Genomic DNA, 22,374 nt, shown 5'->3' on the forward strand with positions numbered 1-22,374 from the left:
TTTTAGACATCTGTTGACTTCTTGTGGGAGACAAAAATTAAGCTTTCCTACAACGCTGCTTCCAGTTCTCCTCCCTCCATCTCCCAGTAAGAAGATAACATGATTTTTGGTTGACTCAGTAGTGACTGCAGACACATTATTCGCTGCTGAACTAAGTGGTGTGTTACGTGTCCTTGAGGTCTCAGGGGAAAATATCTTATATCTTTGATAATTTTCTCCCCTTTATTTTACCTGTTGGTAAACTGCTAACTGCTGTTACCAGTTGGTAAACTGGTAAACTGGTAAATTGGTAACTGGATTACTCTTCTGATATTCTTATATTTTTTATTTCCCTTCCCTTTGCCTTTTGGGTCTACTTTCTTGGGAAACTTTACTTGACTTTATCCCCCAACCATTCTGCTGATTTTGTCTTAATTGTGGCCTTCATATTTTTAATATACAAATATTCATGTTTTCTGTGCCTTTTTTCATAATATCACATTCTTGTTCTATAGATATGCTATTGCCCTCTTATCTCTCTGAAGGAGTTATTTCTTTTTCTTTTGTTTATTTGTTTTGTTTTAATATTCTTCTTTTCTCTTTGTTGCCTTTATATCCACCTAGCTACTTTTTGTTTGTTTTCTCTCTTTCATGTTGGAGGCTTTCCTCAAATGTCACATGTCGTGGCTGCCTGTTAATATTTATGAATGATGCAATAAAAAGTATGAATCAAACTGTGTGTTTGGGAACAACCTATCAGCTGGGGCTTTGCTATAGGTAGCATGCCAGTCTTTTTGTTAACAAGCCTCAAAATGCCACACTCTTCTCTGAAGCTAGGTTTCTCGACCTTGGTGCTGTTGATATTTTAGGACAAACAATTCCTTATTGTCAGGGGCTCTTGGGCACTGTCGAGTGTTTAACAGTATCCCTGAACTCTACGTCCAGATGCCAGTAGCAGCCTCCCTTCATGGAGTTGTGATAACCAAAAATGTCTATAAACATTGCCAGATGTCACCTGGGGCCCAGATCACCCCTTTGAGAACCACTACTTGAGCCATTCTGCTTTTCAAGAGAAGCACTCTGACTCCTTGTTCCCGTTACTTATTACTGCATAACAAATCACCCCAGAACTTAGTAGCATCAACAACAGCCGTTTTGTTATTCTGCGAGTCAGAAATTCAGAAAAGGCACAGCTCTTCTCTGCTGCACCACGTCTGGGGCCCTGGTTAGGATGACTGAAATGACTGGAGGCTTGCGTAGCTGGGATTTAGAACAGCTGGGGCTGAAAGATCCACTTTCAAGATGGTTCTCCACTTGGCAGGGATAGCGGGAAGCCTGGACTCAGCTGGGACTGGTGACTGGGGAGACTGCACATGGCCTCTCTAGCATCCAGCCTGGGAGTTGGGCCTCTTATGTGGTAGCTCAGGGCTCCAGTGTGAATGCTCCAGCCAGCAACATGGGTGCTGCATGGCTTTCTGCGGCCTGGCCTTGGAAGTCACATGGCATCACTTCCACTGTAGTCACAAGACTACATAGATTCAGGGAAGGAGACTGACGCCCACTTCTCAGAGGAAGATGTGTCAGAAAAATTTGCAGCCATGTTTGAAATTCGCCACACTCCAGAATGGGGTGATATATGCCTGGGGCACGGTGCAGTGTGAAGAGTGGGGACATTGACCCTCACCCTTCATTCTCCAGACTTTTCCCTCATCCCCCATTTGCAGCCTTGTGTTCATCTGCCATCTCTTCTGCCTGAGCCTCTCCTGTTCAGGGTCTTCAGTCACCTGCTATGTGGGATGGAGTGTGAGGTGGGATCTAGGAGGATATCCCTGGTTCCTTACCCCACTACTTCCTATACCTGACCACCACCATCATAAAACTTAATTTCCCTCAAGTCTGAGTTGCTTCAGGGTTCTGAGGGTGAAGGGGCTTGCCTCCTGGCAACATCCCCTTCTGCAGTCCCTAGGAGACCAACTTCCTCCACCTGCTTTCCGCCTTTCTGGAGTGTGCTAAAATCTCATCCATTGATGTCTCTTTTACCATTCTCTTTGCACTTGAAGGGTTATACCTTTCTTTTCTTTTTTAAATTTATATCTAATTTATTTTTTAAGTTCTTATTTAAATCCCAGTTAACATACAGTGTAAAATTATTTTCAGGTGTACAATATAGCGATTCAACACTGCCATACCTCACCTGGTGCTCATCATGACAAGTGCACTCCTAATGCCCATTGCCTATTTCACCCATTCCCCCCACTATACCATTTTATTTCTTGACTGGCATTTTAGCAGCACTTCAGGAGAGAAAGAAGATTAGGACATGTGACTGACCTGACGTGTTAACTGTAAGCCCTGTTGTACTTCTTTTGGAATGAGATACATCTCTACCTTGTGTTATCATCTTCCCTGCCCTGAAAGCTCTGTTCAGTAGTGCAGTGACCACATTCAACCCTTTGCTGGTAATTCAGAGTCGTGTTTATAAACATACATGTGTACCTACATACATGTAGAGCAATTTGTCCCTCCATGATGGGGACCAGGATCACTGCATTTAAATCCCTTGAACCCTTTTTGTGGTCATCTCTGTCTCGGGGTGTCTCTTGTCCCATTTATTTATGGTGAGAATGCCACATTACAGCACATTAACTTCGAATCAACTGTTTTTCAGTGGCTAAACCTGATGACACTGCACAGGATCCCTGGCCCCACCCATTTTCTACCCTTCCCCACACCTTGCAGGATTTGACCTTTGTGGAATTTATCAACCAGTGCTTCCAGTTGGGTTTGGCCAATAGAAAGTCCCTGCAGGACTCTGGAGGATAATGTTAGGTACTTTAGGATACTTTATCCCATTCACCTCACTTGCTAGGCCTCAGTCTGCAGGGTCTGTGTGCTTCACCCTTCTGGCACAACCCCTGTGGCAGCCCTCCCCTCCAGGCTTGTCTAGGTTCCTGTAACCACTCCCTTGCCCTCCTCCCTTCAGGTAGGAGGTAACAGCTCCCCCACTGGTGTTGGCTCCAGGGTGCTTCTCTTTCCCTTGTCCTTTGCCTCAGTTCTGCTCACCTTGTCCTTCTTTAAGGTCCCCTCTGTTACCTGTGCAGTGTGTATCTGTTTCCCACTGGGACTCTGACCATACAGAAACTTTTTCTGATTTGCTTCTAAAATAAGAATAGTCCCTGAATGAGCCCTGCAAGATCCTCTTAGGTGTTCTTCGTATGAGCTTTGTGACCTCTCTGGACTACTCAGGAATTTTAAAAATACACTTTCTAGGTTTTTGACTGTAATGCATGGTAGAGGGTACTGTGTTAGTGACTTCTCCATATGGGGAATATTACTTACTGGAGTATTTTGAGAAGGAAGATAAGTATGTAAATAAAAGGAAACCAGGAGAGAGATTTTTATGACTTTTAGAAATTATATGGCTGACTGGAAAATATCAACAGTTTCAGAAAATGAAGAACTACCTTCCTGAATAACAGATTCTTGCTGGATCTTTAAGGTCAAGTGTATATTCAGGGGACATCCGGGCCATGTCTGGATGGGATTCCCTTAGATCTGACATTAGGAGTGCCTTAGGTCACTAAGCCCACTAAGCCTGTGTGCTTCCAGGTCAGTAGCCTCTTTGATGCTTTTACTATGAGGGTATTATGTGCTTGTTTATCCCCTGGGATGAGTATAGTGAAGCCCAAAGAGGCCCACGGCCTAGGCCCCAGTCATACCTCATGCCCAGGAGGAGTGCCCCAGAGCCCAGCCACCCTTCAGCTACCCCTGAGATCAGTCTGCACGGCTCTGCTGCTGGAGTGCTCTTTGGATTCTCTTGCCTCCTCCCTCCCCTGGCCTAGTCAAACCTTAGTTTTGTTTAATTTCTACAGACCATTGAAGCATAGGTAACTCTAGGGAAAAATTAGAATCAAGAACTCTTCCTGGCCACCCATTTCCTGAAACACAGAAAGGAAACATTTCATAAACGCTTTGTAAAGTAGACAAAAGGAAGGGGTAGGGGCACCCTGGCTGGCAGGGCTGGCCATGTGGCATCTCACAGATGAGGGAGGTGAGATGGCATGTGGGGGCTGAGGTCTCAGCCAGGGGCAGCACAGACACAGCCCCTGGCACCGTGTCTCTCTGGCCACTCCAGCAGAGCCATTGATCCTCTGCCCTCCTGGGCCAGGAGAAAACACCTGGGGGCATCCCCCCCATTTCCCATGGGGGAGACTGAAGCCAGAGAAGTGGAGAGTTACAGCTTCAGTGGAGAGACACTCATATCTTTACACCCTGGCTTCCTTATTCATGCCTCTTTCACTTCTAGGGATTTTTTTTTTTTTTTTTTTTTTTTAATTTGGGGAGTAGGGACTGGGCAGTTGGAGATAGATTTCTTTGTTCCTAACTTGGCTACCTCCATTGATGTAGCCTTTATCAGTTTAACTTGTCCTCTTTCATCCTACACCACTCTGTGTCCCTCTGCCAAATGCAGTCAGCCGAGGCCCCCCAGCGTCCCGCCTGGCTGAGTTGCAAGAGGCCCCAGGCCCCTTCCTGTTCACTCCTGCTCTGTAGACACGATGCTATGGGGCAGACATGCAGAGACATGGACAGAAGAGGCAGCCCATGGCTGGATGGTGGAGGGCCCGGGGGTCTGGGGGAAGCTTCTGAGGCCTTTCTGTGCTGTCCTTCTCACAGCAGAAGGTTCATGGTCCAGGTACTGGGATGGGGCCCAGGTGTAGTGTGTAAGCCTGTGTCTTGTCTTTTCCTGTCCAAGCTGCCCATTGTTGACCAGAGTGTGCTGGAGGTGGCCATTGCTAGGGTGGCTGCCTCTAACCACAAAGAGAGGAAGGAAAATTCTCAGCCTGGGCACTTGAACCAAGTCCTCAGCAAGATGTTGCAAGTTCCTAATCTGGACCCTGAGGCCAGGGAGTTTAGGCATCGTCTGGAACCCAGACTGTTACCCACAAACATAGACATTCAGGGGACCTACTCCCACCCCCCCACGACATCAGATCCTCAGCAGTGTCTCTGGCCTGGGTAATAGTCCCTGGGAAGTCCAGCTGCCACCTCTCTATGAATGACCCTGTAGCAGCTGTGCTGATAAGCCACTTCTCTGGGGGCAGAGCTGAGGTCCACCTTGATGTCATTACACACCATTACAAACTGATGCAACCAGCTTTCAACAGACACTGCCAGGGAAGAAACACATTACAACAGCATGCCGCAATACTTCCTCTGCTCGTGCAGGAGGCTTGCTCCCATCAGCAAAGATGGACTCTTTGAATCCCAGTATCTCACTCCACCAGCTTGGACAGTGCCTTTTGTCAGGAGCATTCCAAGCCTTTGAGTGGATCTCCTTTTCCCAAGAAACTAAACCAGTGGCTTTCAATCCTGGCTGCACATTACACTCATCTAGGATATAAAAAATATTGATGCCTGGGCCTCACTCTCACCCCAGAGATACCAGCTAAAGTGATCTGAGTTAAGAAAAAAAAAAATCTAAGTGTGTATTGAAGGGTAACGTATACAACAACAACAACACAAAACCTAAGTATAGATCTAAGTGAATTTTCGCAAAGTGAACTTACCCAGAGTAACAAGCATCCGGATCAAGAAGCACAACCTCACCAGCATCCCCTGGTGCCCCAAAGGGTCGCCACCATTCTCACCTCTGATGGTGGAAATGAGTCTTGCCTGTTTTCAAGCTTTATATTATATAAATGGAATCATAAAGTACATGGACTTTTGTGTCTGGATTCTTCCACTCAACATTATGCTTATGAGATTCACCCAAGCTGTGTGTTTATGGTTGCCATAGTTCGTTTGTTCTTGTTGCTGTACAGTATTCCACCATATGGATATTCCCCAATTCATCTATCCGTTTTACTATCGATGGATATTTGGGTGTTTGGATTGTTGTTTGGGGTTTGGGGTTATTATGACTGCTACTGCTATGAGCGTTCCTATGGTGTCTTTTGGAGCACATTTGTGTGCATATTTAGTGGAAGTGCTAAGCAAGTCTGGATACAAATGTGTTCAACTTCAGTACCTTATGCCAAATAATTTTCCAAAGTGGCTGTACCCATTCACACTCCCTCCAGCAATGTCTGAGAGTTCTGGTTGCTTCACATCTTTGCCAGCCATTGGTATTTTATATCTCTTTCGTGTTAGCCTTTCTGGTGGGTGTGTAATGATATTGCGGTGTGGTTTTAATTTGCATTTTCCTGATGACTAATATAGTTGAGCACTTTTTCATATGTTTATTAGACATTTACATCCCCTCTTTGCAAAGTGCCTGTTGAAGTATTTGGACATGAACATTTGTAAGAAGCTCCTCAGGTGGTTCCTATGTGCAGCCAAGGTTGAAAACCATTGAACTAAACCACAAGTTGGTATCTGCTGTTCTGTTTCTCGATGTCCTGCCTTTGAACTTAAGAGTATTTTGGATCTGAGGGGACCTCATGGACATGGGTAAAGATAACCTTCACCCCCTATACCAAGATGGGCCTACCAGGAAGACGCAAGAGATTGGAGCTGGAGTTTAGGCAGTTGCAAATCTTTGGGAATATAGCCTCCACCTCAGAAGAGCCCAGAGACAGCCAGTGGTGTCCACAGCTGCCACAGACATTTCCTGACCACAAAAATGATCCCTTGCTGATACCCCCAGAGCCCCAGGCAATCATGTGGAGGAAGTGGAGGGGCCACATGCCAGGTACTTCCCAGTTTCTGGGCCAGTATGAACAGGACACAGCTCATGTGGGGGTTGTGGTCAAGCTGGAGACAGTGGAGCATGTGTTCTGGGGGCCTGGATGGGGCTGAGGGAGGCCTTCCATCTGTGGCCTTTCTCCTGGGTGAAAGGGCAGCTAGCTAGTGAGGCCCTCCCACATGGGTCCCAGCCTGGCCAGGTCTTGAATTCTGTGCACTTACATCAAGGTCCCGGTTGTTGCTTCTCTCATCTGTAATGATCTCGTCTGTCCTCTGTTGCCCACCTTGCGGCCCTGCTCCAGGACCTTCCCTGGCCACCCCACCCCTATGGACCCCTCACTCTTCTGAGCTTCAGCTGCACTTAGAGTGAGACCATATAGTGTGGCTCCTAATTACATATTGCCTTGTATTGAGTCCCTGTTGCGTCATCTGTGTTCATTTTATCCTCCCCTCTGGACTGCAGTTTCATCCCAAGGACTGCTGGGCACTCCTCTCTGGCTCCCAACAGTGGGTAGAGTGGCATTTGGTAACTCAGTGACAACAACCTCCAACTTGAAAAGGACGATGCAGTAAAGATGCAGACCACACACAGAGTCAGCATTTTCCTTCCCTCAGACTGGGGTTGTGCAGGTGGCAAGCAGAGCTGCCTTGTGTGGGCTCTGTGTTGGCACATGTGCCCCATTTCTGGTAGGCGAGGAGCTCTGTGCAGTGAGTCTGGAGTTGGAGTACCAGCAGGGGACTAGGCTGCTGGTGCCTGCCTGGGTGTGCATAAAGGCCCCTCAGGCAGAGGGGTTCTGAACACCCAGATGGAATTCACCATGGTGTCTGGAGCTTGGGAAACAGGGGGCAGGGGACAGTCTCATCAGTACCCGTCTGTGTGCTCTTTGAAAAGAGCATGGTCCACCTTCTGTTGACTGAAGTCCTGCCAGCTATGTGACATGAAAAGAGGGACAAGGAAGCATGTGGGCAAAGTTGACATTTTGGAGGCTGGTGAGCACAGAACCAACTCTGGGCTCTTGGTTGTGCCATGTTCCATGGATTCAGGCCCATCTTGGAAATTGCTCTGGACATAGAGCCTTTCATGTCTGATAGTCCAAGTACAGATGCCGGTGTTCCCTTGGAATATGGAATAAATGGTGGTCTGCACTAACCAGCCACCAGAGTTCTATCTGAAACCTGGAATAGTACCAGGAAGAACTCTCTCTGGCAGCATGTGAGAGTTCCAATTGCTTCACATCCTTGCCAACAACTGGCTTGTTCTGTCTTTGGCCATCTGAGTCTCATAAAAAGAGAGACTCCCCTCCTTCCACTGAGTATGCCTCCCAGCCTCTCCCCTTTCACCAGAGCCCCTCCCAGCAATTATGCCCTTTAGTTCTCTCAAGTCTGGGTCTTCAAACTCTCCTACACTGGCTGCCTTCGTGCAGTATTTAATATGCTTCCGCCAGCATTGTCTGTGTAATGCTTCCCTCCACCCCCTTCCCCACGGAGTACAGCCATGCTGTCTGCCTCTCACAGCCGAGATCTCGAATGAGACTTCTCCTCTCTCCTCCCCCTTCCCAACACTTATTCAGCAAGTATTCATTTTACACCTGCCTGTGCTGGGCACACACAGTAGGGTTCAACAGGGAATAAGACTACCTGGCCTTATTCTCATGAAGCTTACAGCTGAGGAGGGAAAACAGACATAAATTATTAACAAGTGTTTGTGTAATGGCCCTTGTGATAAGTGCTGCCATAGCCCGACAGCACTAGCCAGGTCCTTTCTGCACTTGAGCACCTGCAAATGTCTCCCTGTCCTTTGAGGCACAGCTCACATGTAACCCCATCAATGCCACCTTCCCAACCCTTCATCACACAGCAGCATGGCCCTTTCAGCCCAGAATAGCCTTGGTTATAACTGTTCTGCACAGAGGCTGAAATCCAAGGATGGAAACCTGATCGCCTCAGAGCCCCCTGCCCGGCACACAGCCCAGAGCATGGAAGGTGCTCAGTAGATGAATGCAGGTCCTTGCCAAGACTGGGCCAAAGTGTGTGAACATCTCCATAGACTGAGAATCATTGCTTGCTTGCCTTTTTTTTTTAATAGACTTTTGTGGGGTGACTGGGTAGCTGAGTCAGTTGAGCATCTGACTTCAGCTCAGGTCATAATCTCACAGTTTGTGGGTTCTAGCCCTATGTCAGGCTCTGTGCTGACAGCTCAGAGCCTGGAGCCTGCTTCAGATTTTATGTCTCCCTCTCTCTCTCTACCCTCCCCCACTTGTGTACTTGCTCCCTCTCTCTCTATCTCTCTCAAAAATAAATAAATAAGCATTTAAAAAATAAAAAAAATTAAAATAGACTTTGTTTCTTTTTATCATTATAAAAGTAATTTGGGTTAGGTCACAATAATGTGAATTTACTTAAGAAAACTGAACTGTACCCTTACAAATGGTTAAAATGCTAAAATTTATGTTATGTGTATTTATTTCGCCACAATTTCAAAGAATACATACAATGCAAAGAATTATCAAGAAATAAAGGACAAAGGATTTGATTCAGACAGAAATGGATTTAAAAATGAGCAGTTTGAATTAGGGAAATGCACATCAAAACCATAGTGAGGTATGACTTCACACCCTTCAGGATGGCTATTATCAAAAAAATAGAAAATAATAAGTATTGACAAGGCTGTGGAGAAATTAGAACTCTTGTGCATTGCTGATGGAAATTTAAAATGGTGTAGTTGCTGTGGAAAATGGTATAGTGTTTCCTGAAAAAATTTAAACAGAATTACTTTAAGATCCAGCAGTTCCAAGTCTGGATATGTACCCAAAAGGACTGAAAGCAAGAACTCAAAAAGATATTTTTATACCCATGTTCCTATAAGTATTATTCACGATAGCCCCAAAGTGAAAACAATCTAAATGCCCATTGACAGATGAATGGATAAACACAATGTAGTCTATACACAAAATGGAATATTATTCAGCTTTAAAAAGAAATGAGATTCTGCCACATGGTACAGCGTGGATGAACCTTGAAAACATTATGCTAAGAAGTGAAATAAGCCAGGGGTGCCTGGGTGGCTCAGTCAGTTTGGCAGCTGACTCTTGATCTTGGCTCAGGTCATGATCTCACATTTTGTGAGTTTGAGCCTCACGTTGGGGTCTATGCCAATAGTGGAGAGCCTGCTTGGGATTCTCCCTCTCCCTATCTCTCTGCCCCTCCCTTACTCATGCTCTCTCTCTCAAAAATAAATGAATAAACTTTAAAAAATAAAAAGTGAAATAAGCCAGACACAAAAGGACAGATATTATATTTGTCCCTTATTTATGTGAGGTAGCTAGAGTAGTCAAATGCATAGAGATATAAAGTAAAATGGTGGTTGCCAACGGCTGGTGGCTGGAGGGGAACATGGAATTAGTTTAATGAGTTTGGTATTTATGTTGCGGATGACAAAAAAATTCTGGAGCTGAATGGTAGTGATGGCTGCATGACAGTGTGAATATACTTAATGCCATTAAATCACACACTTAATAATGGTTAAAATGGTAAATTTTATGTATGTTTTACTACATCAAAAAATAATTTGGGTGTATTATGAACATTTTAGAAACTGTTGGTAAGCACTAGGGGAAAAAACTTAAGTCTTACCTGCTAGAGACAGCCACTGTTAAAATTGAGGTGTGTACCTTTCTATTCCTTTCTTCTTCTCTCTCTGTCTCTCAGAAAAAAAAAAAAAAAGTGTCTATCTATCTATCTATCTATCTATCTATCTATCATCTTTGAAGACCACGTCCGACCTATAGGAAGTCTCCTTCTCACATCTATTTCTCAACTCTTCTCAACTTCCTCCCTTTGAGCCACCCAGGACAAGTCTATCCCTGTTCTGGACGTCAGTTCTTTGAGCAATTTCTCACACCTGATTTCGCCTCCTGCACCTCCAGGGTGACACTTCTCTAAAAATGCCCATTTCCCCTGTGTATCTGAAAATGTGGTACCAGAGTGGGACTGGTAATGTGTTGGAAGGGGTTGGAGAGAATAATGTGTGCCTCTCCCACCTTCTCGAATTCCACACATCTTATAATTTTTTTTAATGTTTTTTTAAATTTATTTTGGAGTGAGAGAGAGAGAGAGAGAGATACAGTACTAGCAGAGGAGGGGCAGAGAGAGAGAGAGAGGGAGACACAGAATCTGAAGCAGGCTCCAGGCTCCAAGCTGTCAGCACAGAGCCCGACAGGGGGCTCGAACCCACAAACCGTGAGATCATGACCTGAGCCAAAGTTGGATGCTTAACATACTGAGCCACCCAGGCGCCCCTCCACACATCTTAGGTAGCTCCACGTGAGCCAGTTGGCTTCTTGTACAATGCACTTGTTGTGGCTCCTGTGAAAGCCACTGATTACTAAACCCCTGAGTCTGTTGGTCCAGGCTGCACTTGGTCCAGGTCCCCATACTCTGTCTTCTTGTCCTTGCTTTTTGGACCTGGTGCTGGGCCTCATATTTTCCCTCTTGATTCTAGCCACTCGATCTGGCTTGTGCAGCCTGCCAGGAGCCTGTGACCCCGTGCCCCAAAGAGCAGATCCTCCCTTTCCACTGTGAGGGAGCTGTGAGAGGAGTAAGGGCCCCACAGCCTCTGACCCCTGCTTGGCCCTGGGGAGGAGCAGCTGCTTCCTGTCTTCCTCCCATGAGAAGTGGGCCTCCTTCTCCATCCCAGGCACCACTGTGCCCTGCAGACCCACAAGTCAGCAGGAATGAGCCAAGCTATCAGAGAGAGACCTCTGTGAGGGAGCTGTGAGGGAGGTCTTTTGGCTTTGAGACCTCCACAGAAGGGTTTGTTTAAGGTTTCAACCAGGATCTTTACAGCCCAGTCCTGAGAAGATTATCTTTTTATTGCAACTTTGATTAATGATTGATCAAAAACTGATACTAGAAACACTGAAGAACAAATTTGCCCTAGAGATTAGGAAAGGTCTACATCTGCCAGGCTTGGAGAGCTCACCACCTGCTCCCTCCAAGGTCAAAGCAGGGCAAAGGCACATTGGAAGGCCCACCTCATACACAGTCACACGCGGGTGCACATACGCACACACATGCACTCAGGGCAAAAAGACAGATGTAAGTGTCCTTACAGCCTTTTTGGAATTAGATAGACTACAAATTGCAAATAAATGAGGAAGGGACTCATTTACAGATTACTCAATTACAAATTACTCATTACAAATTAGCTTCTTAAAGAGAAATTTGAAATGTGGGGAAGAGAGGAGCTTGTGTGAAGACAATAGGGTGGGCTTCCTGTATACCTCTAGTCCCAGGGAACTGACATCAGAAATGTGTTTAACACCAGTAGGGGAGGGCAGGAGATGCCGACCAAAGTTTCACAAGCCCTCCTCACAGGAAGAGCCTTGGAGAGGGATTGGGCTGCACCTCAGCTGTGCTCTGGCTGTTTTGATGGTCTCTGAGGCTGTGACTGCATAGTGGGGTCCCCAGGCCACATCAGAACCACTGAAGGGCCCAAACCTCTCACCTCAGAGACTGGGGAACCGAGAAATCTGAATTTTGACAGCGTCTCCTACCGGGGTTCAGCCAGTCCCCACCCTCTGGGAGCCCCAGGGAGCAGGTCCTGGCAGGAACACTCTTTTGCCCTTTAGCCTCTCTGTTGTGCCTTGGGGCACAGGGAGTGGAGCTGCTTCTAAATGGAAACTGGAAAATGAAACTGGAAATCACAGCCTTGCCACCCTGAGTGCCGGGGTTTCTTTTCCACAGGGAGAGTCCCCAAGAGGGGAGAAGCATGTTTAGAGAAGGCTGCGAGGGTGTTCCGGAAGCAGCCTGGCCACGGACACACTGGTGCACACCCGGGGTTGGGAGCCTGCAGGCCAGGAGGCGCCGGCGCAGGGAGGGGCCACAGTGAGGCCCCAGCTTCCTCTGAAGCTGGCAGGTTTGCTGTCAGCCCTGGGAAGGTTTCCTCTCTAGGAAAAGCTAATTTCACGATTTATGCTGAAAAACTCTTTTCAGAGGTACTTTACGAAGGGCCCTGGCTCTTGGTTAACCTGAAAATGTTCAATTCTGAAACTGTTTCTCAGAATTCGATATTTCATACCAGCAGCTTCTCGTCCTCCTGGCTTCCTTCACCCCTTTGACCTGCCGTGGCTCTCCCACATGCACACACAGGACTTTCATGAGGAATGCAGGTGCTTGGATTGAACTGAGGATCAGAGATCAAAAACCATAGTCCCCCTCCACTCCAGTGTCCCCCAGCACACACAGGAGTTTGTGCCTGTTCCGGCACACACACTAAAAGCCGCTGCCGGCAAAGACACTGCTTAGGGGCAACTTTGAGGACACCAGCAGAGCAGCTCTCCTGGCAGCAGATTTCCTAAAGGGATGGAATGCGGAAGATGGGTGACAGGGCTGTGGGACAGGGGCCAAGAGCTGTCCCCACCGGACCACTCCACACCAGCCTCTGTTCTGCTGTCTGCATCACTCACTTTGGGGAATGGCTGGCTTCTCTAATCCCCCGTCCCACATACTCCTTCTTCCATGAAGACCCTGAAATTAAGTTGCCCCCTTTTCCTAGCACCCTGTGCTCTTCAGCTGTCTTTGCGACTGTTTGCCTAATGTCTGTCTTCCTCACTGGAAATAATTCCATGCCAGGCATGGAATTTGGTCTGTGTTGCTTACTGTTGTGTCCTCAGTGCTTGGAATACTGCCTGACACATTGTTGGTGCAGGTGCACACAAAAATGTGTTCAATGCATGAGGACAGCCTGAAGAGCCCCAGCAAGGGGTCTGCACTGGCGTTTCCTCAGTGTCCAGACCCCACCCCAGCCATTCAGAGCGTCATGGGTTGAGGGTGCTATGGACAGATGCTCTGTTGCCCATGGTCCCCGGACCCCAGTCCCTGGAATGCTTTGACTGTCTTGGTGTGTGCAGGTTTCTGAGGGCCACGGGCAGGTTGGGGTGCATAGGGGCATCTCCTGTGGCACATCCTCCATCAGCCTGCCTTTGCACCCCTTACCTGACACATGGGCTTACATAGCCTCTTCCAGATAGGCCACTTGTAGCCTGGGGGTCAGGAGGTGGGGCAGATGCAGGATGCCAGTGGACAGTCCTCTGGGAGTAGATGTGGACAGGGAAAGCAACCTTTTAATCTTCTCAGCCTCAGCTTTCTCACCTGTAAATGGGATTTGTTCTTGTGTATATGCTTTGAAAAGCAATATAACAGAAGGTAATAGGGCAGACTTTGGAATTGGGCTCTTGGGGATAAAAATCCCAGCTCTGCCATTCACAGGCTATGTGACCTTGAGACAATTACTGAATCCCTCACTGCCTCATTTTTCTCTCCTGTAAAGTGGGAACAGCAATAGTGGATTCTATGAGTTTCGTCATGTTCCTGACACAATGTGAGGGCTCAGTCATCACTAGCTATTATTACCTTAGCTGGGCTTATGAGGATCCAACAAAATGGCGTATGTGAGCACAGCCCCTAGATTTGAAGCTGCCACACAAATACAAGGAAAGAGTAGTATTTTGGATGTATTGAGGGCACAGTGTCCCTCCCACATTTGTCTGGGGTGGGGCAACAGTTTCACTTGTTTAATGTTAAGCTAGAAGATGCACAAACAGGAGGTGAAAAACAAAACCGCCGACCGTTTGAGCTGTAGGCTGCACCAGAGCGGTGTGGCCGGTGCAGATGGTGAGGGCCCAGGCAGGCCTACTTCCTCCCTGCGTGCCCTGGGGCTTCCTCATACCAGCCGCTTCCCGAAGCTGCAGGAAGTGGGGCCAGGACCTCTTCAGGGTGTGTGCAGGGAGGCCCGGGCAGGGGTCGGCAGCTGCCAGAGTGCGAACGGGAGACCTCTAGGTCCTTGATGGGTCCTGGGGCCACGGGTACAGTAGCCCCTGCCCTTTCTCCATCTAGGATGGGTTTGTAGCAGACTCCCTGCCCAGACTACTCTCTCTTGAGCTTGCAAGCGATTGAACAAAAGGCATCCAACCCGTGAGAGGCAGGCTAGAGAGAGAGCCGAATCTTTTCTCAAAGGAAATGCAGTTGTGGTTTGGAGACGTTCATTTCACATCTGTGGTTGGCGTTTCCCAGGGTTCTCGGAGGTGAATGCAGGGTCAGCCCTGTGTTGCCAAATAAGGTTCACCAGTGACCTTAGCAACAGGCTCTGCTGCCCATTGGCTGCCACTGCCGCCGCCTGCCAATACGGCTTCCCAGAGGCAGCACTGAAGCTGGGCCGAAGCTTCCACATGCTCAAGGCTCCAGCTTCTAGTGCCCTTTAAAGTAACCCCAGGTAGGGAGAAAGCTCTGGGCAAAGGTGCCAGGGGGCAGGACTGCCTGGATGCCTGTGTTTCAGAGTCCACCCTGACAGCACTCCACCGACAGTTTGCACACAGTGCTGGATCAGCTCCCTCAGCTTGGTGGCCTGGTCCCAGCTTGCCAGGATAAGCTGTTCCCTCCCCTTCCCGCCCCACATCGTGTCCTGCCTATCAATCTTGGAACTCCATAGTTCCCGTTTCGTAGTCCTGCTCTCCTCCTTTGTGCCAGGCACTCTGCTAAGCAACTTCATCACATTATCTCCTAACTCAGTAACCCACTGGTCCGTTAGCTCCATTTTATAGATGAGAAAACTGAGACTGAAGGAAGTCAGGTAACTGGCCCAAGATTGCATCAGTAAGTAGGGAAGCCACAAATTAAACCCAGTTTATACAGGTCCAGATCGCACACTATTAACTGCTGTACTATGTTGCCAGTCACTCGATGTCTCTGTGCCTCTCAATGTCTTCATCTGTGATATGGGGATGATAACATCTACCTTTGCACAGCAAAGACTGCATGGAGTGACTTACGCACAGGAACCTAGGGCAAAGTGTCAGCTTGTGTGGTAGCCCTCCTTGGCACCAGTGAGCCTGGTGCCTGCTGGGGGTGCTGCACAGGTGGCTTGCATGTTCCTCTTCCACAGAGTATGCTGCTAAAACACTGAGGTTTGTGGACCGGACTTCTCTGTGGCCCAAGTATTTGGTTTCTACTTCCTCATTCTCAGCCTCCTCCCACCCCCACCCAACTGCATCACTGAGGTAGGTAGGCCGGAGCAGAGCCTGCTGCCAAGGGGCCCCGGCCTATGGGTGCCAGAGGAGACAGGGTGGCTGGGCTGGAGGGGACAAAGTTCTGAGGACCGAAGGTGGGCTGATCAGACCGCAAGGGCAGGCATACCTCATTTCCTCTACCCCAGACAATGCTGGGGTGTGACAAGCACTATTTCCCTAAGAAACATTTTCAGATATAAAAAGTACAGAAGTGACATGGTAAAGAAGAAGATACATATACCCAAAGGGGCGCCTGGGTGACTCTGTCAGTTAAGCTTCCAACTCTTGATTTCGGCTCAGGTCATGATCTCACGGTTTGTGGGATCAAGCCCCACATCAGGCTCAGTGCTGACAGCATGGAGCCTATTTAGGAATCTCTCTCTCCCTCTCTCTCTGCCCCTCCTCTGCTCACATGCTCTCTCTCTCTCCCTCTCTCTCAAAATAAATCATTAAACTTAAAATAAAAAAGATGATACACAGACCCTATAACCCAGCAGCCCCACTCCTCAGAATCTGCTCTGACCAAACTCTTACCTACCACGTGTATGAGAATATCCACACAACATGAGGAAGAGTCCAGATGCCCGTCAGCATTAGAGAAGGGACATAAATTATGCAACATTCCTACAGTGAAAATCAATGAACTACAGCATCTTGCAATAGCAGTAATATTGGATAATAACATTATAGTAACGAATAACTTTATATAATATTGAGTAAAACACACAAAAGAATGCATACAGTATAATTCCTTTTAGGAAGTTTAACAGCTAATCAAAGCTGGACTGTATTGTTTAAGGGTACATGCAGAAGATGGAAAACTATAAAAACCACAGAAATTATTGCCACAAAAGTCCATGTAGATGTGACACAGGGGAGGGTTGGGGTTGTGATTAGGAGAGGCCCAAAGGGGCCTTGAGGGGTGTTCACACCGTTTCACCTCTTGGCCTGGTGGTGGTTATACAAAAATTGGCCTTATATTTTATACTTCTTAAACTGACCATATGTTTTGGGCATTTTTCTGCATAATTATTGTTTCTCAATAAGAAAGAAAAGTATACATAGGTCACTTCCAGCACTGAACAGTGCATTGAATGGACAGGGCAGTGAGAGGAGGCTATGCCCACATAAGCCTCTTTGGGATCAGCTCTTCAGGAGTGCCACAGCGGTTGCTGAGTTGTAACTGTTAGTACAGACTGAGGGGCCTTGGAAGGAACTGAAGATAAAGACAGATAGGCAATTTAGGATTGAAGGATATCCTTTGACATGTCACTACCACTGGGGAAGACCAAGCAGTGGTTCCTGACTCTGTCCTCAGGGGGCTGGCATTTTCTAAGGTTGTAACTTGTTTTATCCATTCTTATTTTTCTAGACTAGACTAGCCAGGGATGACAGTTAATAAATGTTTGTTGTGTGAACAAGTGTGTAGAAAATATGATGTGGAGAGTAGTGCCTCATCAGGTCCCAGAGAGGCAGCCCACCAGGAACCCTGTTTCTCTGGTATATCTCCAGACCACCGAGCCAGCTACAGCAGGCTTCTTCAGGGGTGCCCAGGGCTGATGCCCACTGACAGCTAGCTCAGCAGGTGTTACAGACACCCTCCTCTTTCTTTCCAAGCTAAATGTCACCAGTTTCTCCAGCTGTTTATCTTACAGCCCTCAGCATTCTACTTACCTAGCCTGGAGAGGCAATAAGGGTATCCAGATGTAGCCTGAACAGGCAGGACCATGAATGCAGATGGAAACTTAGGGCTTGTGTGCTTTGGTAGTCACTGCGTTCAAGCTGTGATGGTGACGGCTGCTGAGATGGCCTCAGACGTGGTAGAAAGTTTGAGGGTTGCTGCTAATCGCTTTCTTTGGTGTTCTCATGGCCTTCACAGACACTTTCGTGAGGTTAAACTCCATGCTGTATGGCCCTTGTCACCAGTGTTATATTTTCCCTCAGCTCACCTAGAGGATCCCTGAGAGCTGGCTTGTGGTAGTCCCTCCATAGATGGTAGCTCATATTATTTACTTTGTTGTTTTATTATTTGAATAAACAATCGTGGAGTCATTGCCATATATGGCACATGTACTGTGTGTCAGGCTTTGCTAGGTGCCAGAATATGGCAGTGAATAGAACAGGCCTGTCACTACTCCCAGAGCTTCTGAAAGCTCTGGGAAGACTTGTTTATTGAATGATAAACCTGGTTGAACTCATTGTGATCAACGCTGTTACCACCAGACATTCACTGGGTGCTCAACTCAGAACCACCCAGATGCACTCCCACCCTCGTGTGGGAATTTGGGAGTTGTTGAGGATGACACCAGTGAGGGAGGGGAGGAGCAGTGACCTGGAAGTGAACTGACTAGAGATCAAGTCCTACACTCTGCCATACACTTACCATGTGACCATGGGTGAGTTAACTTGGCCTCTCTGAGTTTCAGTTATAATATCATGGAAATAGGGATAACAATACATTCCTCAGAGGCAAGAGAGGATCAAATAGGGTCACCACACTGCACAACTCCAGGGGGTGCTGTTCACATTAGTCTCTGCAAGGGCTGGTAGCCTGGGATTAAATGAGACCAGACCACTTTTGCTGTGTGGTCTGAAGTTACCAATCAATAAATGGGAGCTATTGTTATACACAAATTAGAGGGAAGCAGGGTCACTGCAGGCCAGCAGGCTGCACAGGGTCTGGCCAGGCTTTTGTTTTTCAAGGAAGGGCAGGGCTCTGAGAAGTGCAGCCTGTGATGTCAGCAAATGCCAGGAGGCAGGGACTCCCAGGGCAAGTCCAGGAGAGGCAGACTACTCAGGGAGGTGGCCTCTACTTCAGGGCCTATGTAAGGAATTCTCTAGGCACAGAGAAGCCACTGGAAGCTGGACATAGAGCAGGGATGGATGAGACTAAGGGGAAGTCTCTTCATTAGTGGGCTGCACCCTGCCCAGCCTCCTGCCTCACCAGCCCCATGAGGGCCAGGGTGGGGGAGTCATGAGTCTCCAAGGTTCCACAGTAAAGATCTGGGCCAGGACTCTGACCTGTGCAGACCCCAATTTAACCCCGGTTTATAGTCCCAGAAAAGGAAGTCCCTGGCATTTTTGATATATACATATATGTAAGGTGTAGTTTTTTTTGTTTTTTGGGGTTTATTTGTTGTTTCTTTTGTTTGTTTTTACTGTACAAGTAAGTGTAAGTCATTGTAGAGCATTTTTAAGTTATGGAAATATAAAGGCATAAATACAATAACCTATAACCCCACCACCCAGAGATAATCACCATTAGTATCTGAGGCATTTCATCCAGTAGGTGTTGCACATAAAATTATACATTATATACTCATTAGCTGAGAATTATATTGTGTATAAGTTCATGTTTTACCTTTTCCCTATAAAATTGTGAGAGTTGGAGCACCTGGGTGGCTCAGTCGGTTAAGTGTCCAACTCTTGATTTCGGCTCAGATCATGATATCACAGTTCATGAAATCAAACTCCAAGTTGGACTCTGCACTGACAGCAAGGAGTCTGCTTGGGATTCTTTCTCTCTCTCTCTCTCTCTCTCTGCCCCCCCATTTGTGTGTTCTCTCTCTCTCTCTCTCCTCTCTCTCTCACATAAACGTTAAAGAAAATTCAATAAATAAATAACATAAAATTGTGAGTGTTTTATGAGAAGGAGGGACTGTTTTCAATGTAAAAGAAACTCTAGAAGATTTTTCCCTTAGGAAAAAAAAAAAAAAAGCACAAAGCCCTATTCCATGGCTGCATTTGGGAGGACCCCATGAGGTCTGCAGACTGGCTCTGTCTCATATGTGGTGGTAACTCTGAGGCAGTGGCTCAAAGAAAGACAAGTCTTTCTCTTTTCTCCTGGCCAGACTGCAGCCTCCTACTTGTGGACAAAACAGAGTTGATGGTGTGCCCTCACCCTTCCTTCCTCAGCACAGGATGTGTGATCATCCCCTCCATCCAAAGGCATGTGGGGCTGTGATTGTTATTGTTTATTAATTAAAAAAAAACCAGCATCTCAATCTGTGCGGCATATTTTCTCTTGTGTTACCTCACCCTGTGAGGCAGGTAAGACGAAAACTGTCATACCCATTGTATAGATGAAGAAACTGAGGCTACAAGAGGTCTCATTTGAAGCCGCACAGCTAGTAAGTGGCAGAACGGAGACTTGATGCAGATCTGACTGACATCCAACCTAGTGATTTTTCCTCAAAACCTTTTCCTCTATTCCAAGCTTTTTCTGAGCTAAATTTGATCCCCTTAATAAAGCCAAAGACTGAGAGTGCTGCAGGTATAATAGGTGTGTAGAAAGGACTGAACCCCACCCTAGGAGCCTTAAGCCAAGCCCTGCAGACTCAGGTGCTGGGTGGCCTGATCTCAGCACAGCTCCTCTAGCACACCTCAGAGCCAGCATCATCGGGCACTAGGGGAGTGGGTTTAAGGAGGCAGCTGTTTCCCATAGGCATGTCCAGCAGAGCCAGTATTCTTTGAGCATCCTTCTTGACCCACCCAGGTCATGGAGGTCCATTCTCTGCCCAGGGCTCTAGAGTCTCAGTACTCCCAGAACAGAATAGGGTTTTTTTACAGAGAGACTCTGGGGCTCTGTGAGACTGACTCTAACCAAGGGCTTTGGGGCAGCTGCCTCAGGTCCTTTCCTATATTGCTGCTGTCACAAAATACTATAAACTAAGTGACTTAAAACAACATATTTCTTAGCTTACAGTTCTGTAGGCTAGAAATCCAAAATTGATCGCAATGGACTAAACTCCCGGTGTCAACACTGCTCCATTCCTTTCCAGAGGCTCTAGTAGAGAGCCCTTTCCAACTTTCAGAGGCCACCTGCATTCCTTGACTTGTGGTCCCTTCCTCCATCTTCAGAGCCGGCAATCACTGGTCCAGTCCTTCACATAATGCCATCTCTCGGTTTCTCACTCTACTGCCTCCTTCTTCCCCATTTAAGGACATTTGTTACTGCATTGGATCCATCCAAATAATCCAGGATAATCTCCTTATTTTAAGTTGCTAACTAGCAACCTTAATACCCCGTTGCCATTAGGATAACAGATTCACAGATTACATGTGTTAGTATGTGGGCGTCTTTATTCCTCTAGTATGTGGGCATCCATTATTCTTCCTACTCTTCTGGGGTCTCCAAGGGCCTCATCTTCAGGCATAGACAAGCCAGACGACAATCAGGATGTGCCCACCCATGTTAGAGAGATCCTTTCTTCCCAGGTCCCCTCCCACTTGATTGCTTCTCATTCAGCCCAGTCTGTCCTGGATTCCTCTTCTCTCATCCTCTGCTCCCAGTTTTAGGTAGAGAGGAGCTGGGCAGGAAGCACCAGCGAGTTTGGACACAGAGAGGGATATGAAGGTGGGTGCACCAGGGCTATGGGAAGCCCCAGGGGGCTGAGCACCTCCTACCCAGAGACCCTGCGCTTCCCAAGAACTAGGGGCAGAGCCTAGCCCCTGAAGACTCGGACACTGAGGTCTAAGGGCAGCTCTAGGGCTGGAGAGGTAGGTAGCCAAGTATCCCCCTCCCCCAGGTAATGATTCCTGTCTGCCTTTACTCATTCCCTTTCCCCTTTCCTTCTCTGAGACTCAGGCTGGAACCCTTGGGCCCCCCAGAAGGAGCATCTGTCCCTGAGCTGCTTGGTGAGTGCCTGGGGGTTCTGAGATCCTAGTAGGATGGCCTGTGGACAGTACAAGGAGAGAGGGGCTGGACAGGCCTTTGGCCCTCCTAGGACAGTGACCACCTTGCCCCAGTTTGCCAAGGACTTAGTTGTAGCACTGAAAATGCCACATTATAGGAAACACCTCAGTCCTGAGCAAACTGGGACAGTTGGTTACCCTACCTCCAAGGCCCTTTGCACCTCCTAATCTACCATAGATTACCTCTGCAGCCTGGACAGCTGGCTCTTTGGACTCTTAGATCCCAACCTCTGCACAATATGTGGGGACCTCTAAGCTGAGGAGGGGCCTCAAGCCAGTGCTGGGGAAGCATAGATTCCTACTTGCAGTGTGTCCTGGAAAGGTGCCACACATGGAAATTGTGCCTGTGTCTGCAGGGGACAGTGCTTCTAGCTACGTGCATGGGGGAGTGACAAATTCTGTTTGCACCCGAGTCTCTAAAAATGTAGTCGCCTGATTACCTAGGTGGTATGTTGCAGGTGGCTTGAAGAAATGTTTCTGTGTGCTCATCTGTACTTCTTATTCTGTAAAATCAAACCTTTCATTTGTGTACATTTTTAATAAAAGAAAGTAATGAATGACTCTGCCTTCACATCTCCAGCTGTCCTACTGAGGCACATGGATGGGATATGGTGCATGTAGTGGGACACAGAGGCCCTTGCTCTGGAGCCTCTGGCCCTAGTCACTAGCTGGTCATGGCTCAGGGCTCTACTTCAGGGGTAGAGCCGGTTACCACTGTCCTCCCTGCCTCTCAGACTCTTCCCCTGTACCCCCGAGTCCAGCCTGGCTTGTCCTCCTGGGGAGGAGTCAGAGAAGCCAGGTGGGCAGTGGACAGAACAGGTAAGCAGATGCTGACCCAGGGTTTTGCAGGAGATGCTCTCAGGTGCCAATCCTGCCTGAGCACAGCTTAGAGGAAATAAGCTGTTTGCTCCTGGGGAGCTCCCAGTCTGGTTGGAGAGATTGGGTACTCCCC

At 47.6% G+C, this 22,374-nt stretch overlaps 1 protein-coding gene across 1 annotated transcript in view; it reads left to right on the forward strand.

The window, feature by feature from the left end:
* The window catches only part of LOC123579123 (translation initiation factor IF-2-like), a 66,205-nt gene extending 44,222 nt beyond the window's left edge, over positions 1-21,983 (forward strand). Inside the window, exons 5-6 of the mRNA XM_045442740.1 lie at positions 15,605-15,719; positions 21,310-21,983. Of these exons, the coding sequence (XP_045298696.1) occupies positions 15,605-15,719; positions 21,310-21,394 (200 nt within the window). The 3' untranslated portion in view covers positions 21,395-21,983. The remainder of the gene's footprint in view (positions 1-15,604; positions 15,720-21,309) is intronic.
* Positions 21,984-22,374: the final 391 nt, after the last annotated feature.

Source organism: Leopardus geoffroyi, chromosome A1 (assembly GCF_018350155.1).
Source record: "Leopardus geoffroyi isolate Oge1 chromosome A1, O.geoffroyi_Oge1_pat1.0, whole genome shotgun sequence".
NCBI lineage: Eukaryota > Metazoa > Chordata > Mammalia > Carnivora > Felidae > Leopardus > Leopardus geoffroyi.